This window comes from Oreochromis aureus, linkage group 11, assembly GCF_013358895.1.
Source record: "Oreochromis aureus strain Israel breed Guangdong linkage group 11, ZZ_aureus, whole genome shotgun sequence".
In the NCBI taxonomy this organism is placed as follows: domain Eukaryota; kingdom Metazoa; phylum Chordata; class Actinopteri; order Cichliformes; family Cichlidae; genus Oreochromis; species Oreochromis aureus.
Genome location: NC_052952.1, coordinates 31,899,095 through 31,916,236, shown reverse-complemented (window position 1 = coordinate 31,916,236; position 17,142 = coordinate 31,899,095). Strand labels below are relative to the sequence as shown.

At 40.6% G+C, this 17,142-nt stretch overlaps 1 protein-coding gene across 2 annotated transcripts in view; it reads right to left on the bottom strand.

The window, feature by feature from the left end:
* The window catches only part of crppa (CDP-L-ribitol pyrophosphorylase A), a 55,009-nt gene that overhangs the window by 37,020 nt on the left and 847 nt on the right, over positions 1 to 17,142 (bottom strand). The window contains exons 2-4 of one of the 2 annotated variants that reach the window (XM_031758565.2): positions 15,386 to 15,659; positions 10,428 to 10,577; positions 1,074 to 1,178 (exon numbers count right to left, since the gene is read on the bottom strand). In XM_031758565.2, coding sequence (XP_031614425.1) covers positions 1,074 to 1,178; positions 10,428 to 10,577; positions 15,386 to 15,659 — 529 coding nt within the window. The remainder of the gene's footprint in view (positions 1 to 1,073; positions 1,179 to 10,427; positions 10,578 to 15,385; positions 15,660 to 17,142) is intronic. The other variant, XM_031758566.2, reaches the window with a different exon arrangement.

Genomic DNA, 17,142 nt, shown 5'->3' with positions numbered 1-17,142 from the left:
GAGCTGATTATGTTGCTTTTTAAAGGTTTTCTCAGATTATTAGAAATATTCTTTGAGTAAAATTAATGTGTTCATCAAATACAAAACAATAGCTGCGAGTTATTTCAGTGTGAAACACAAATGAAGATTTTGGTTTCACTAGAAATTCATTGAAAAGCTGTCGATATATTTCAAGCTACAACAAAGTAGTTAATGAACAGACACACAGACTAAGACTAACATTATTAAAGCCATACATGTGTTTTTCCATAAACAACAACAACAACCCATGTAGCTTGAATGATTTGGACCTCAGATTTGGACTTTCCTCCAGTTTCTGCTCATTGTTTTTATGTCATGATGCACTTTCACATCTCTAAAGATTATTCAAATGAGACAATATGATAGTAACTCTGTAACTTCCAGTTTAAAAAGCAGCATTTTAAGTATTTAGAAAATTAATTTGACTAAAGAAGATAGCACTTCTGTTAATCTGCCATAGAAGACGTTCCTACTTTGAAAGTAAAACTGAGGTGCTCAAACAACACCACAAATGTATCCCTTGTGCAAGAAAATATCATCTGAGACTACACTCTGTTTTGTAAAGCATTATCTCACAGTTTCATAACACATCTTGACTTAGTTTTCTACTCCATAAATATTCAAACTACCTGGTAAAAAAAGGGTTAGCAATCCATCGCAACTCTGACTCAGTGGGTCACTGTTGTGCTGCTTTGAGCACCACAAGGTAAATTGAACCTGATATAATGGAGCAAAGCCTTCAGCACGTAAAACCAAATTGCCTTCATATCAAGTTAACATTACGTCTAACTAAAAAAACCATGCATCATTAAGAATGGATCACACAGAAAACTGAGAAGAAAACGTTAATACAGTAGTTAGCCTAATTTCTATATGCTTATCCTGGATGTCACAGTCAATTTACTAGTGTTTCCTTTTTTGCCAGCACCCACAAACTTTCAATTCATGATTTATCTTTACTCATTTGATAAATCGGTGGCGTGCAGTTGTGCTAGCCAAAATGTCACAAAATCCTCGATCCCAAACCCAAAGCAGGCCCCTGGTGAGCTCACCTTCCACAGTGTTGGCGGACCCTCAATGAGCTTGGCATTGGTGCCACAGTACTGCAGAGCCAGATGGAGACACTCTGTGCCAAACTCAAAGTCTGACTCACTGCACTACAGAGGGGACACAAGAGAGAGCAGATGCTGTGGACAGTCGCTGACACCAGTGTATTTCCACCAAACTCAGCGGAATGAAGGTACGTGCCGTTGTTTCACCACAGTGTATGCTCTGCTTCACATAAAATATGCTCTTACTAACAGATTTGTACAAAAGTTTGAAAATGTTCTGTTTTGTAATCCTCCTTTTACCACAATCTGAGTTGAGTAACAGGACGATTACTCATATTTAAAGAGCCAGTAAAGGACAAGCAGAAACCTCAGGGTTGAAAAATGAATCCAACGCATAAATGTCAAAAACTGCAGTTCCCCCAGCTGGACACTTGAGGCTGCCTGACTCAGTTCCCATAAACTACCAGGTTAAAATGCCCAACTTTAGAGCAGAAATAAGCAGGTTTACAGGTAGGTATGGGTAGTTTCCTACTTCATAACATTTCATTAAGAATATTTCAGTGAGTAACTTATAACTCACCAGTCTGAATGTTGTTAAGGCCTCTATTTCTCTTATATAAGGTTGTGGACCACTATGATTAACAGTTGTACCCACAACTATCAGCCTGTGTTTGTGGTGCTGGGACCTTTTAAAGCCTTTTTAATTGAATTAATATAGTGTGCTTTGAAGTAGAGAGCATCCAAATAGTATGTGCTTGAATTTTGCACCAATTAGCAGGTACTGCCAGCAGCAAAATATGGTCATCTCTACCTTAAAAAAAAACACAGCATTGTTAAAACACACTTATCCAGTCGTTTGATGAAGTCATCATGGCTACATCCATCTTTTAGACATAATCTATAGTAAAGGGGCTAAAAATATTAGACTCATGCCTTTGTTGTGAAATCTCTGACAGTGACTGCCAAAACTGTTTTCACCATGCCAGCTAATATCAGAATTATACCAGACAAGAGCCGTTTTCAAGCAGTCTTTGTGAAAAGCAGCCCATGCAGAAAGCAAACAGCATTACTTTTCTTCATTAATCCAATCTTCAACACCTACAGCAAAGCAAATGTTGCCTAAATCAACACCAAAAAGCTTGAAGAACAACCACTGAGTGGCTTAATCAATCACTTCTTGTATTGTTTGGAGTTTTAAATCATATGTGCTGCCAGAGAGAAATATCTTGTCTTGGGACATCAAAAACACATCCAAACTGGAAAGTGTTTATCCTCTGAGGAACGTTAAGAATTAATTAACTCAGTAAATTTCACATCAGCCAGAAAATTTGATTTTTGGCTTCTACTATTCTTCCCAGTATTTGTGGACATGTGGTCATTACACCTTGAGATGCTTGTCCATGGCCTATGGGGAACCTAAACTTGATTATACCAATTACCAAAATCATAATAAACAACCCCCTGGAGACATTTCGTTTCCAACCCAAATTTCATAGAGATTTAACATGTAGTTGTTGAGAAAGTTCATTGTGCACCAAATTCTTAAACCAGTAAACTAAATGATGACTTCTACAATTTCTACGCTAAGCAGAAGCACCAAATATAAAACAGTTCTTATAGCTACTTCTTGCGCTGACTCTTTTCATTGGTTTGAAAGATTTTAGTTAACTTAGTGCACCTGTATTTAAGAATTATCTTACATTTTTATTACTAAAAGACTTCAGGTACAATCTAATTTATTATGTACTGCTGGTATGATGTGCAACTTGCTTAATAAGGTACTTCTTTCCTCCGGGCGCTCCTCAGATAAGTTGGCTTTGTGCAACACAGGTTAGACTTTCAGCTGAAAAGATTTCCATATCTGGAGCCTTTCATTTCACTCTCCATACTGTGACAATGTTTACACAGTAAAGGTTTCATAAAACAAAGCTGCCGTCACCACATTTTTCAACGGATGCTTCACAGGACGCTGTTTTCTTTGGCTAATGCGCTCTTGGAATTGTAGCCCTCTTATCTTTCTGAAATAAGATTTAAAATGTGCAACACTGGTTTCATCAGGTTCATAAGACATTTTCCCACATTGTTGTGGGAGATGTGATGTGTTTTATTTAGTGCTGAAGATGTGGTGTACAGAGCGTTTAAAGGAGCTTTTTTTTGGTCATTTTGTCAAGGTTAAAAGGCTAGCAGGCTCTGAGGTTTTGGTCTGATCATTTGCTTAACTGATGGATTAAAAAGTGTGGAATAAATTGTTAAAGGAATGGCAAAAATATATGTCTCACAACTGTATCTTTTTTACATTGCAGTGTAAGGACTTCAAAAAGTTTTTTGGTTTAAGTTTTATAGTTTAGGTTTTTTTTAATTTTTGCTTGCAATTCAACTTAGTTTCCAGAGAAATTTTGCCTCTTTCAGTTTAATTTTCATTGCTTCGAAAGACTTTAGCTTTAGTTTTGCTCTTATATGTTTCAGAGTGAGTTTTAGTTTAGGTTGGAGGATACGCTACATGGAAAAAAGTATTAGCCATCTGCACATCACGCCTACAGAAGCTGCTTGACAATGGAAACCCATGCCTTGAAGGTCCATGCACACAGTTTTATGCTGATGTTAATACCAGTGTAGGATAGGATCTCTGCAATTACAGTGTCACCAGTAGGGCTGCCACGATTAGTAGACTAGTCACGATTACGTCGACTATTAAAATCGTTGACGACTAATTTAATAGTCGACGCGTCGTTTGAAGCTTTGTAAGATCCCAAAGACGCAGGAATAAGTAGTAGGATTTAAGAGTGTAATGACGGACTGAAACAGAAGATGGCAGCACTGCATGTACAAGGATGCCAGCTGCCGTTAAACCCCGAAGAAGAAGAAGAAGCTGTGTCCCAGAATTCATACCGCGGCCCTGCTCAGTTTTCAACAATGGCGGCAGCTAGTTAGCTTTAATGTTACTCTTATTATTCTTTCTGGGTCACAAAATAAACGTTCAACATATTTTCAGGCGGGAATGTAGCTGTGTAAACCTCAAATATCTGCTCAGTTTATCAAGACATCACATATTTTCAAAAGCGCTCCAACGTTTTTGGAGACGTCTGTTACCCACCAGCTCGATAGCTAGCTGGGGTTGACGGCTCACTAGAGCCGGTGAGAACACCGGACTCCCGGCAAATCGTTTTCAAACCCACCGCCGTCTTTCGCTACTCAGGTTAAACATGATATACAAGTCACTTAGATAACTTAAAAATGATATTGTTTGGCTTTTTTTAGTATTTTATTTGTTCCTGAGTTAATCGGGTTGGCTGAGATTAAAGTTATAGTTTTTACACAGCTGAATAAATGTCAAGCAGACAACTGATTATCAGAAGTGTGAGATGCTCGAGAATATACTCCGGTGTCCTGTTATATTTTAGATAGCAAGGAGCAGACGGCTGAGTTTATTAAACTCCACCAAACAAACTACAAATGTCATTAAAATTTAATAAACTATCATCTTGTCTTTATTTTTAGTTAGCACATACCTTAAACACTTAAAGCTGTAAGCTAATGATAGTTATTTAAGAGCAGATGCATGCTGGTGAAATAAGCTGTACGTTTTACATCCAATGGATGCATGATCTGAATAGTCGACTAATCGCAAAAATAATCGGTGACTAGTCGACTATCAAAATAATCGTTTGTGGCAGCCCTAGTCACCAGAGTCTTTTATTCCCTGTATGCTTCAGCACTCAGTGACTCTGTAACTCTACGTGGTCTGCCACTTCACTTACACAATGTATTACAGTAACACACTCGGATTTCATGAACTCTGTAGACTGACCCATTCTTTCAAAAAGTTTGTAAAGGCAGACTGCATGGCTAGGTGACTGAATGTATACATCTGCAGCAATGGGACTGAAAAGACCTGAATTCAGAGATTAAAAGGTGTGCCCCTGTACTTCGGTCCATGTACTGTAGTTTTCAGGGGCACAATTTAAGTGTCTGAAAACATGGATTACATTAAAAATGACTGACTCATAGTCATTTAAGGTCCCAGTTGCAATAAAGATAATCACTAAAGCCTCCTCAGGATGGTTTTCTTGTGTTGACCAAATTGACCAAGACTAAAACTAAAGTCATTGTCTATACAAACATTTAATATTAATTAGCTTTCTTAAGAATACAGTACTTGTTTACTTAGTTTTTATTATTTCAGTTTAAAAAATAAAAAGTTTAGCTTTAATTAGGCAAAAAAGGCTATGGGTTATAGCAAAGAGTTGCTTAAGAACAAATCCAGCAGATACGAAGCAACATTAAACAGCACTGAATAACAATATCAACTCCAAGGAAAATACCTCCATATTTAGCTGCTAAATTCTTCACTAACTGTGTCTGCTTGCTGTTTGGGTCGGAGCAGGTAGAGTGCAATGGGTTTATATGAGCTTTTTTTGCTGTCTCTTTCTGGAAACTATGCTGATTAGAGCAATTAGACTAATGTTCTTGTGTTTTTATGTCCGTGTTACTCTGTGTCATTTCCCTCCCTAAACTCATTAGAGTTAATTTTAACAATGAATATTTTATTTGTGCTTTGCTGGCTTTGTTTCCGAAGATCACATGCAAGTTTGGATTGAGGCGATGAGGTCTTCTCTACTACAAAGACAAATTCAGGCTACCTGAGATTATAGCAGGGTAATATTTTATCAAGCTATAAAAGAGAGGGGAGTCTTTTATATCTGGGACCATGGAACTGCAGAGAGAAATTACAGCAGCAATATGCTCTTGGTTTTGTGGTAATTTAACCTTTAGCATTTTCTCCTGGTACAAAGGCTCTTGCTGGGGACTGGATAAAGTGTCCTCCCTTTTGTCTTTTCAGCCCTGAGTTCTTCTGCTTTCAATAGATGTCAAGCTACAAATGAGCAGCTCTAGAGATTTTTCATGTGCATGTCCTAGAGTCCTAACCTGACAGATACCTTACACTTTCCCTTCTTTTGAAAAGTTTGAAAAGGAGGCAAGGGGGACACAATCTTACTTGACCTCCTCCTTCTCCAGTGTGCCTTGAAAATACTGCAGAAAAGTGAGCTCATTTTCTGAGAAGGCCAAAGCCAACAGGCCTCTCAGAGCAATCTGAAGATCCATATGTGCCAGGAGTAAAAATAACTGCAGACACACGGCACTCCAATTTAAGGCATACTTAACGTCTTAGCTCAAAGTTTGCCGTGCCCTTGAAAAAAGTGGCTATCGGAAGAACCATCTAATGAAGTAAAGGTTGAAATAGCAAACTGGGAGGGTCTGAAAAATAAATAAGGTCAACTTCATCTACTTAAGTTTCACATTTCGTTGGCCCGCTATGTTTTAGCAATAAACCTCTGCTTTCAGAGAACAATTAACGCATTTACAGTTTACGTCAGCGTATAATTCTTTCCATTTTTCAGGTACACATAGTAAAACACCCTATACAGGCGAGACTATTAATCTGAATCCACCTAGACGTTCCATGTAATTTCAGTCCTATGTTACCATTTTTCCAACTTAGCCTTGGTTCACTTTTGTTCCACAGACTAATCTTCTGCACTGTGGCAGAATATAATCGTGTGTCATTTCTTTCCTAGATGCAGATGAGGCCAAGAGAAAGTGATAGCACCCATGCCACAAGCTCTTCAGAGTGAAACCCTGCAGGTTCTGGCATATCAGCTGAACAATGAAGGACTATAAGGGTCTGTTATGATGTATGGGAATCATAAAGCCCTTTGTCATCCAAGTCATGTAAGTTTTAGTGCATAAATCTCAATCTGTCCTTTTAGAAGATTTCACAGATGGTTTTTAGTAATTATTTGACACCACAAATAAGTCACACATGCCTGCAGGACTTGACCGTCCATGCTGTGATATGTGTGATTTATATAAATGTAACATGAATTTACTTTAAATTGCATATTTTGGATTACCTTTCAAGTCCTGCGAGAAATTTTTGCAGATTTTGAAGTGGACCTATTTTCCATCCATCCATCCATCTTTATCCGAGGCTGGGTCGCGGGGGCAGCAGCCTAAGCAGAGAAGCCCAGACCTCCCTCTCCCCAGCCACCTCCTCCAGCTTCTCCGGGGGAACACCAAGGCGTTCCCAGGCCAGCCGAGAGATATAATCTCTCCAGCGTGTCCTGGGTCTGCCCTGGGGCCTCCTCCCGGTGGGACATGTCCGGAACACCTCACCCAAGAGGCGCCCAGGAGGCATCCTTGTCAGATGCCCGAACCACCTCAACTGGCTCCTTTCGATGTGGAGGAGCAGCGGCTCTCTCTGAGCCCCTCCCGGATGGCGAACTTCTCACCCTATCTCTAAGGGAGAGGCCAGCCACCCTTCGGAGGAAGCTCATTTCTGCCGCTTGTATCCGCGATCTCGTTCTTTCGGTCACTACCCACAGCTCGTGGCCACAGGTGAGGGTAGAGACGTAGATCGACCGGTAAATTGAGAGCTTCCTTTTTACACTCAGCTCCCTCTTCACCATGACGGACCGGTGCAGCGTCTGCATCACTGCAGCCGCAGCAAGACCCCAAGATACTTGAACTCCTCCACTTGGGGCAGGAACTCATCCCCGACCCGGAGTGGGCACTCCACCCTTTTCCGGCTGAGAACCATGGCCTCAGATTTGGAGGTGCTGATCCTCATTCCCGCTGCTTCACACTCGGCTGCGAACCGTTCCAGTGCGAGCTGGAGGCCTTCACCTGATGAAGCCAACAGAACCACATCATTCGCAAAAAGCAGAGATGAGATTCTGAGGCCACCGAAGTGAAGGCCCTCCGCCACTTGGCTGCGCCTAGAAATCCTGTCCATAAAAATTATGAACAGAACCGGTGACAAAGGGCAGCCCTGGCGGAGCCCATCACCCACCGGGAACGAGTCCAACTTATTGCCGGCAATGCAAACCAAACTCTTGCAATGGTTGTATAGGGATCGAATGGCCCGTAGCAATGGGCCAGACACCCCATACTCCCGCAACACCTCCCACAGGACACCCCGAGGGACACGGTCGAATGCCTTCTCCAAGTCCACAAAACACATGTAGACTGGTTGGGCAAACTCCCATGCACCCTCAAGTATCCTTGAGAGGATAAAGAGCTGGTCCAGTGTTCCGCGACCAGGACGAAAACCGCATTGTTCCTCCTGTATCCGAGGTTCGACTAGCGGACGAACTCTCCTTTCCAGCACCCTGGCATAGACTTTCCCAGGGAGGCTGAGGAGTGTGAGCCCCCTGTAGTTGAAACACACCCTCCAGACTCCAGGGGTACTGCCCCTGATCTCCACGCAACATTGTAGAGGCGTGTCAACCAGGAAAGCCCTACAACGTCCAGAGTCTTCAGGAACTCAGGGCGGACCTCATCAACCCTTATGAAGAGAACATCGAGGGAACAGTTTACCCTGCCCGGGATAGGGTTACCGGGGCCCCGCCCTGGAGCCAGGCCCGGGGAGGGTGCCCGAGGGCGAGCATCTGGTGGCCGGGCCTTAGTCCAAGGGGCCCGGCCGGGCACAGCCGAAGAGGAGACATGGGCCCATCCTCCCGCAGGCCCACCACCCGCAGGAGGCGCCATAGGGGTCGGGTGCATTGTGTGCTGGGCGGCGGCCAGGAGCGGAGGCCCTGGCGGACTGATCCCCGGCTGCCAAGACTGGCAATAGGGACCTATTTTGTTTTGCCTTTTCTTTCATTCAAGTTTTGGATAATAAGGTCAGCATCATACAAATAATCCCTAACGGTCAGGCTTCAGGCAGTTCCCAATGTCCTGTTTTTCTACACTGAGCTGTGTATGATGTCAATGAGAGCAGATATCCCTAATATAGTCATCTCAGGCAACAAGCTCCGACTGCGAGCATAGAAGGACCACTACTTTCTATTTGCATGCAGCAGCAAATCAAAAGGAAGTATCTTAAAAGGTAGGGGAACCCCACAGGAAAATCAATGAGGTTGGGCTAAGGAAATTTCTATTGTTATTTATAAAGTTGCGACAATTCTGTGGCATCAAGTAATATTTTCTCTGGTTAAAAATACTATTGTACTGACAGCTAAAATTAATCTTTAGCAAAATAGTCTAAGGAGCTTGGAAAGAAAAGTGTCTGGACTTTAGATTTCTTGAAGATGTCTCACCTCTCATCCAAGAAGCTTCTTTAGTTCTAAGAGCAATTGGTGGCGAGTGCCAGATTTTAAGCCCTATGGGAGTGTCCCCCAAGAGGGTCATGGACCCCCTATTGATCCTCTACCACACACAAGCCAAGGTCTGAACGTCACAATCAAGGTTTCGGGTGAACCCATTGTGAAGTCTAGCCCCACCCTATCATGTGATTTCCTGAGGTCAACAGGCCCAGGATGCTAGTGGACATTAAGGGGTCTGGGCAGGGATCTCAAAACTGGATTATAGATGGCAGACAGTTGGTGCCGTAAGCCACCGGCTCTGTTCAAAGATGGTCGTTCACAGTGGACATAGATGGCTTCTTTCACTCCTCTTTCAAACCATCTGTCTTCTCTGCCCAAATTGTGAACATTGGCATCCTCGAAAGAGTGACGTTTGTCCTTTAGATGCAGATGAACCACTGAGTCACACCCATGGGAGTGGGGCTTAAAATTTGGGTCTCCACCAATTGCTCTTACAACTGAAGAAGCTTCTCGGATGAGAGGTGAAACATGTTCAAGAAACCTAAAGAAGTTCACACGCTTTTCTTTCCATGCTCCTTAGACTACAATGACTGACTGAAAACCTTCAAAGACAGGTTTTTTATTTAGTTTTCCATCTCCCTCAGCACCATTTTCCTTTTTGTCATTGTTATTTAATTTTGCTTCTATCCATTATTTCATCCAACTAACAAAAAAACAGATTCTTATTGTGTATGAAGCACAAGGTGGAAAAACAAAGACCAAAACTGAAAGAGATAAACTGTGGTTAAACATCAATATTTAAACTGATGTGTACCCTCAGTCACCTTTGAAAGTGGGGTGAGGAGCCAGCCTTTACAGAGAAGAGCCAAATATGGTGAAAAAGGCAGACAGTTACAGACGGTCTGTCCTGAAATGGTATTTATACCATTTCACACAAAAGGAATTACAAAACAAACTATAAGAAAAAGGAAAGCTCAAATCCAGCTTGTTTTTCCACCTCCCACACTTGACCAATCAATGTGTGAAGTGGGTGTTACAGAAATGGTCGCACACAGACCTGTGTTTACAGCAAGACTTGACAGCCAAGTATTTCGTTTTTTTCTTTTTGTAAACTGAAATCTTAGCTAAATACAGAATGTCAGGTTTCTTTTTATCATGCATATAACTGCATAAAACCAGAGAGACCCAAAACAAGATGCCTCAAACAGCCCATTTGTTTGTTAAAGACACATCAGAGTATAGGTCCTACCCTCTGATAGGCCTGAGAGATGACATCATATGTAAATCCTTGAGGCATCTCGCTGGCTCTGTACTTGGCTCTCTCCAGAGAATGGTCTAGGTAGCCCTCGGATGTGGTGGCGATCACTGTGGAAACAAGAGGTCGGATAGCTCCCGCCGCCTGTTTGGACAAAAGACAAAGCATTTAGGTTACCGTATTTGTGCTCAATAGTTCACAAGGACAGAATTTCTAAGAGAAAAAAGAGAACAAGAAAAGCTCTGTAAACAATGAAGTCAGTCCCAAACTATCTTCAAAAGAACATGAAATAATTTCATGCTATAAAAGCAGTGTTATTTTGAGCTCTGGAATGTAATTTCACAGTTAGCTCACAGTGATTAACAAACGAGGGCACACAGTTTCATGTCCTCAAAACTTTAGCAAAGTCTGACAGATTATCAGGCAAAATATGAAAGCAAAAAAGTTAATTAGTCCTTTTGTTTCATCTTGAAGTTGGTTTATACATTTAAGTGTTTGCTAGGGTCCGTAACGGTAAATGGACTGGTTCTTAAATAGCACTTTCTACTCTGAGCACTCAAAGTGCTTTACACAACTTGCCTGTCTGGAGCAGACAGGGTTTGAACCACCAACTTTCCATTTAGTAGGTGACCTGCTCTACCACCTGAGCTTCAGCCTCCTCCGTCAATAATAAATCTGATCATCGTCAGGTTTGCATAGAATGGCTTTAACAGAAAAAAATGGATGACATTGATGGAATGAATGACTCCCTCGATGTCACTTGCATGTTCGTGTCTTTGTGTATGCACTGTCTTTCCTTTTTAAGCACAATAAAAAACAGATTTGGGTTTTTTTTTTGTTGCTCCTGCAAACACAATCAATCATAAATGCATATGTATGGAACATTTCTCCATACATATATACCTGACTGCCATAAAGCTTGCTGTAAAAACTATCACAGATGCTTCTAACAATTTTTAATAGTTTTTGAAGGGAGACTAGAGAAAAAAACAAAAAGCCTTTTACAAGAAAACATACTGGGGAGCACACTGATACATATCTATCAACATATTCATGCAAAAATATGCAGAAAAATTAAAATGTCTAGACAGGAAAATCCTCAATAAGACAAGGATCACATTTGCTTCCAAACACATAAGTAAGGCACAATTAAATCCAAATATTTAAGGTGAATGTCGTGAATAAGTACATTCACATGTACACATATTTATGAAGCGATGATTAGAGTTGGAATGTGCTTATAGTCATTAGACACACTCAAGGGAACCAAAAATATTCACACAAGGCAGTGTGCAATGAGCTGAGGGTGCCACAAATCAGTCTGACCAAATACTGTATGACTATATAGTTCTACAGTACAGGGAGAGGAACAGACAGAAACACTTAAAACCGGAAAATCAGAGTTGGTCTATCACATGCAGTTACCTTATGTCAAAGCAAAACTCTATAGTGAGTTAATGTCAACGCTTTATTAAAACTTTTGCCCTTTATGATCAAAGTGTGACCTTTAAAACAATATTACTAAACATGTACATGAATCATGAATTATTACTATACAAGTAGTAAACTGGCCTTCACTTCAGATATTTTTTCATCAAATAATTCTGATTATTTTTCAGCCAAGAGTGAAAATTTCAAGGACAGAACATTTCCTTGATCGCATGAGCTGGCAGCTTCACAGTAACAATAAATCCATCTTAACCAGAACAGCCAGAGTACGCACTACACACTCTGCACTGCCTCCCTTGGAAATTTAAAATAATAAAAACTTCTGAGATAATATTTTCATCTCTCTGTGGCAGATTGAAGACAGACTCCAGGAGTAGGCATTCAGCAAGCCTGTGTGGAAGAAACAAATGAAAGGAAAGCAAACATGTGTTTCTGCATGTTACACACGCTGTTAGAATCAAAATTAATCTGTTACGTTTTAGTGGAGACAAGCTTTCTGTCATGAGCGTGGACACAGGCAGGATAATGAAGACCAGACCGCCCGCTGTGAACGTACGTCACATAGCACACATGGACTCTCAGAAACACCATAAATGTTTGACCTGTATCAGGGAGCGCTTGCTTTTTTCATAACCCGTGTAACCTCTCTCAGTTTGGGAGCTTCAATCATGACTCATAATGAAGCTAATCTGTGTGTTTCTTCACCAACGAGGCCGTGGCTTCGGCCTAAATGTTTTCTGCGTGTTACCAGTGACATAAACACCACCGCCAGGAGCAATGGAGCTGTTGGTCTCATAAACAGTTTATGAGAAGATGGATTCATCTGGTTTTAAAGGGGCGAGTGAAAGGTGCAATCAAAAACAATTTGGTTTTTCTTTGACGGGAGAACTTGAACTTCTTGTATTTTAGTGTGTGGTTAATTTTCTAGTACTCCTCACAGAAAAATAAAACACAGGTTGTAGTAACCCACCAGGTGAAAAATTTGACCCAAACTGCAGTTTAGCAGGATGTCTGATGTGTTTACACCATGTGCTTTAATTGCCATTCTTTGGTTTTCTACTAAAAGCATGAGAAAAAATGAAGTATGCACTAAAGTTGCAATGAACCTAAAATGCACCTAAATGAATTTAGGTACGCTATGCTTTCCAACCATGAGGAACGACTGGCTTTTGTGGTTTTTCCTCTTTTTTGAAGGATTACAATCTTTCTCTCAGTAGCTCCTGTGATGAAAACAGAGGTTTCCTGAATACCTACCAGATTTTTCATGATGTGACAATTTCTGAGCTTTAAATACACAACTACGAACCAGCAAAGTGAAACTTGCCAAAAGAAATCTGTGTGTTTTAACTGATTATAAAGAATATTTAATTTATTCTGACTGTATTCTGTATTTCAAAATACATATAACTATTAATATACAACATTAATATTAACCATATTAACATTGCAGCAATGAAAAGGATTACATTTGACAAGGTTGGAAGTTGTTTGTTGTGGACACTGGGATTTGTAACTAGTGATGGGATGTGTCGTTCCTTTACTGTTAAAAATAAATATGTCTTTGCATACCTTGCATCTTTTTTTTGTTGTTGTTGTTGTTTCGGTTTAAGACTTAAAATTAATAGATTTATAAATGTTTTTATGAAATTTCAGTGAAGAAAATCAATGGGAAATTCACCTCCGGAACCAGGGCCTTCGAAGTCATCGCTGACACTACTATTCATCCTTTTTATACTTGTGTTGTTTACAACAACAGAAAACACACTTGTAATGAAAATAAATGTGTGTGCTCAGCAGACACTGTGTTTCACCACAAACCCAGGCTCACATTCCATACTAATGATGCCACTATTATTAATGTAATGGCAGTGTAAGGCTCAAAAGTGGTGGTGGCAGGACAAGTAGAGAAGATGGAAACACGATATAAAAATTAGGAAGTTTGGTTTTAGAAACTAGCTTTAAATAATGACTCCTTCCTACTTCAAGGTAGCATCTTCAAATATCCTGTTTTTGTCATTGTTTTTGATGTGATTTATGTTTGACTGTTGTTTATTTTTAAATGTAACATTGTTTATATGTTTGGTTTTATGTATTATACTTTCCCAGTGGCTCTTGTTTGCGTTTAGCTGATTATTCAAGACGTGCAGTTTAGGTTTGTGGTTCTATGTTTGGGTTAGTATTTCCTTTGCTATTCTTAACAGTTGCTGTTTCCATTCTGTTCCTCCAGTCTTGTCTCTGTGTTTTCTTTTGTCTTTTACTGTTCCACTGCCTTGCTGTTTCCATGTTTAGTTGTTTTATTTCCTGTTTTATTTTGATAGTGGTTTGTTTGTATCTTGTGTACGTCTCCTGTATTGTGTTTAACCATCCCCCTGGTTGTTGTCTAGATTGCTTTCAGCTGTGTTCCCCACCTGTTTCTCCTTCCCTCATTACCTCTCATGTATACATTGTTACAGTCTTCCTGTGTTGTGTTGTCTGCCTAACTGTGTGCTCCCCAGCTCTGTACTCTTTTCCCTATAGATAAGAGAGAGAGTTAGGCCGAGTACCTTTCCTGTATGCTCGACCAGGTTTTCTCCTGCAGAGGCCCGGTGGTGGACAGAGTCATCACACTGACAGGGGTTCATCTGCAGGGCTCGCATTATACCTCAAATAGGCCTGAGCCAACCATCGTCTCTCTCTACCGCCTAGGAATGACACCTCCAGGTTTCCATTTGTTGTTCTTGCTTTGATGCCCAGACCACCTCACTTACACTTCACTTGTCCATGCCTCCATGCCATGACTGATACCTCTGATTCCTCAGATGTCATGTTTATTATTTTTTACTTTTGTTAATAAAGCATTACTGGCATTACAGCCAATAATAATGGATTGCATTTATATAGCGCTTTTCTAGGCACCCAAAGCGCTTTACAGTTCCACTATTCATTCACTTTCACATTCACACACTGGTGGAGGCAAGCTACAGTTGTAGCCACAGCTGCCCTGGGGCAGACTGACAGAAGCGAGGCTGCCATATCGCACCATGGGCCCCTCTGCCCAACACCAGTAGGCGGTAGGGTAAAGTGTCTTGCCCAAGGACACAACGACCAGGACAGAGAGAGCAGGGGGATCGAACCGGCAACCTTCCGGTTACAGATGAGCTTCCCAATCCCCTGAGCCACGGTCGCCCCAATGTCCCCCCCCCCCCCCTTTTTTTGGCTATTAACATTGAAGATATTTTAAGAACAATCATCACAAGGCAGAAGCAAAAGAGGAACATACACACAGAGGACGATTACATGACGATGTAACAGATTACTCCAGGAAAGGTCAGATTTGAGGTGCTGGAGTTTGTGTTTGGTTCTTAAATTCAGGGGTTTTCAAGTTAGACAATCTAAGGATGAAAACACTGTTCCAAACAACACACAAAATAAGCAGCAAATGTAACCGCATGTTGGGTGGATTTCAGATTAGATTCCAATACATGATTAATCTTTTAAATATTAATCATTTTAATCACACTAACCCCTTGTTCCTTGGCAGCCATTGCTATCTTGCACAGAAAATCCTCCTCCACAAAAGGCCGAACGGCATCATGTATGATGACAACCTTCGGTCTGCCCACTGCTGGCCTCTCCTCCTCACCCAGAGCCAGGACTCCATTACATATCGACCTGTGACGTGTCGAACCCCCTGGCACCACACGAACCTTTCTGTGCTTAAACCGCTGGATGACGTCCATCATCAGGTCCATGTTTTCTTTGGCAACAGCAACCACAATGCTTTGGATCCATGGCACACTGCAAGAAAAAGAAACATCAGCTCAGAAATGCCTGATTTGTAAGCTGAGCCCTCAGATGGAGAATTGGGACTGCAAGTATTCAAATATTTAGTTTTTTTAGGCTGTGTAATCTGGAAAAAGTCAGGAAAGATTTGAAAAGTTCCCAAAACACTGGACGACATTTTCTGACCACTTAAACTAAACACGTATAATATAAATATGTATAATATTTATATGAAAATTAACACGCTAAAAATGCTTGTTTTTGTTTTATTTAACTTAAAGTATTCTTATTATTTAGTAAAACATATACATTTGGGTAAAAATAATATACTTGTCTCTCTTGCGAACAGTTTACATTAAATTCACATCCGTGACTTAAATAGGAAAGTACGCCCAGGAGACAGTTAGCTTAGCATAAAGAAGTGAAGTGGGGGGACATGTGGATGTCCACTAGTTCAAAAATCTGTCAGCCACCACCTTTTTTTTATAAGTACAATATATTTTCTCATCTTTTATAGAAAAAAAAGCTTTAGATCTTAATGTTAAAGCAAGCTAATAAGGTACTGCCTGCAACTGTAGCTGTTTGTAAAAAGCATGCAAAACATAAAGAAAAATAGAAGTTCTAGGTTCAAATAATCAAGTTTTTACCAGCACACTGGCAACCCCTAACCCCTGGCAGCCTCCCTATAACCTCGAGGAGGGCCACACAGGCTGTGCCTTTTCTGCTTGTTAATTTTCTGACAGGCACATAAACTGACAACAAGCTAAGAGGAGACGCATCAGATTTCAAACACCAGCTGTCTTTGTATTGTTGTAATGGAGGTCAAAGAACGATCACAACACAGAGTAGCTCCATCTTTTCATCACTTTAGTTATTGAGCTAAAAATCTGTAGAAAATATGTTTGTCTGCTGAACAGAAACACCCTAATGCTTTGACAATCGTAATGTGAGAGAAATAGGAACCTTGGATTCAAACTTTAGAAAAATTGAGCAAGCAGACTTTACTCCTAGAAAAGTTAATAAGTCACAAAAAATGTCTCTGGTATATCAGAATGAGACACCAAATTGGACAAAGCATGTGAAAGGGCACAAACGCTTAACCAACTGTTATAGATTGAAAAAGAAAGGTAGAATTAACATGCTAGAAAAGCTGAAGGAGCATGACAGAGAAAATGTAATTAATTCGACCCCTCTGCCAGTTGTGCAAAATTTAGCTAATCACAATATGCATACAAAGAAAAATCTACTATAACTCACAAAAAATATTATGCAACTTATTTCCAAGTAATTATTTTCCTCACATTGCACCAGTACATCTGATCTTAGGGTTCATACACCTGCAAAGCATAACACGTATGCATGCCACATCTGCACATCAAATACAGGACTGTGTAAAACAAGTGACCAGATTTGGATTTTTGGGCTCAGTTCAGCTTCTTTTCAACAGGACAGGGATGACTGGTGTAGAAAGGCTGAAAATGCATGAGTGGGAATGAGC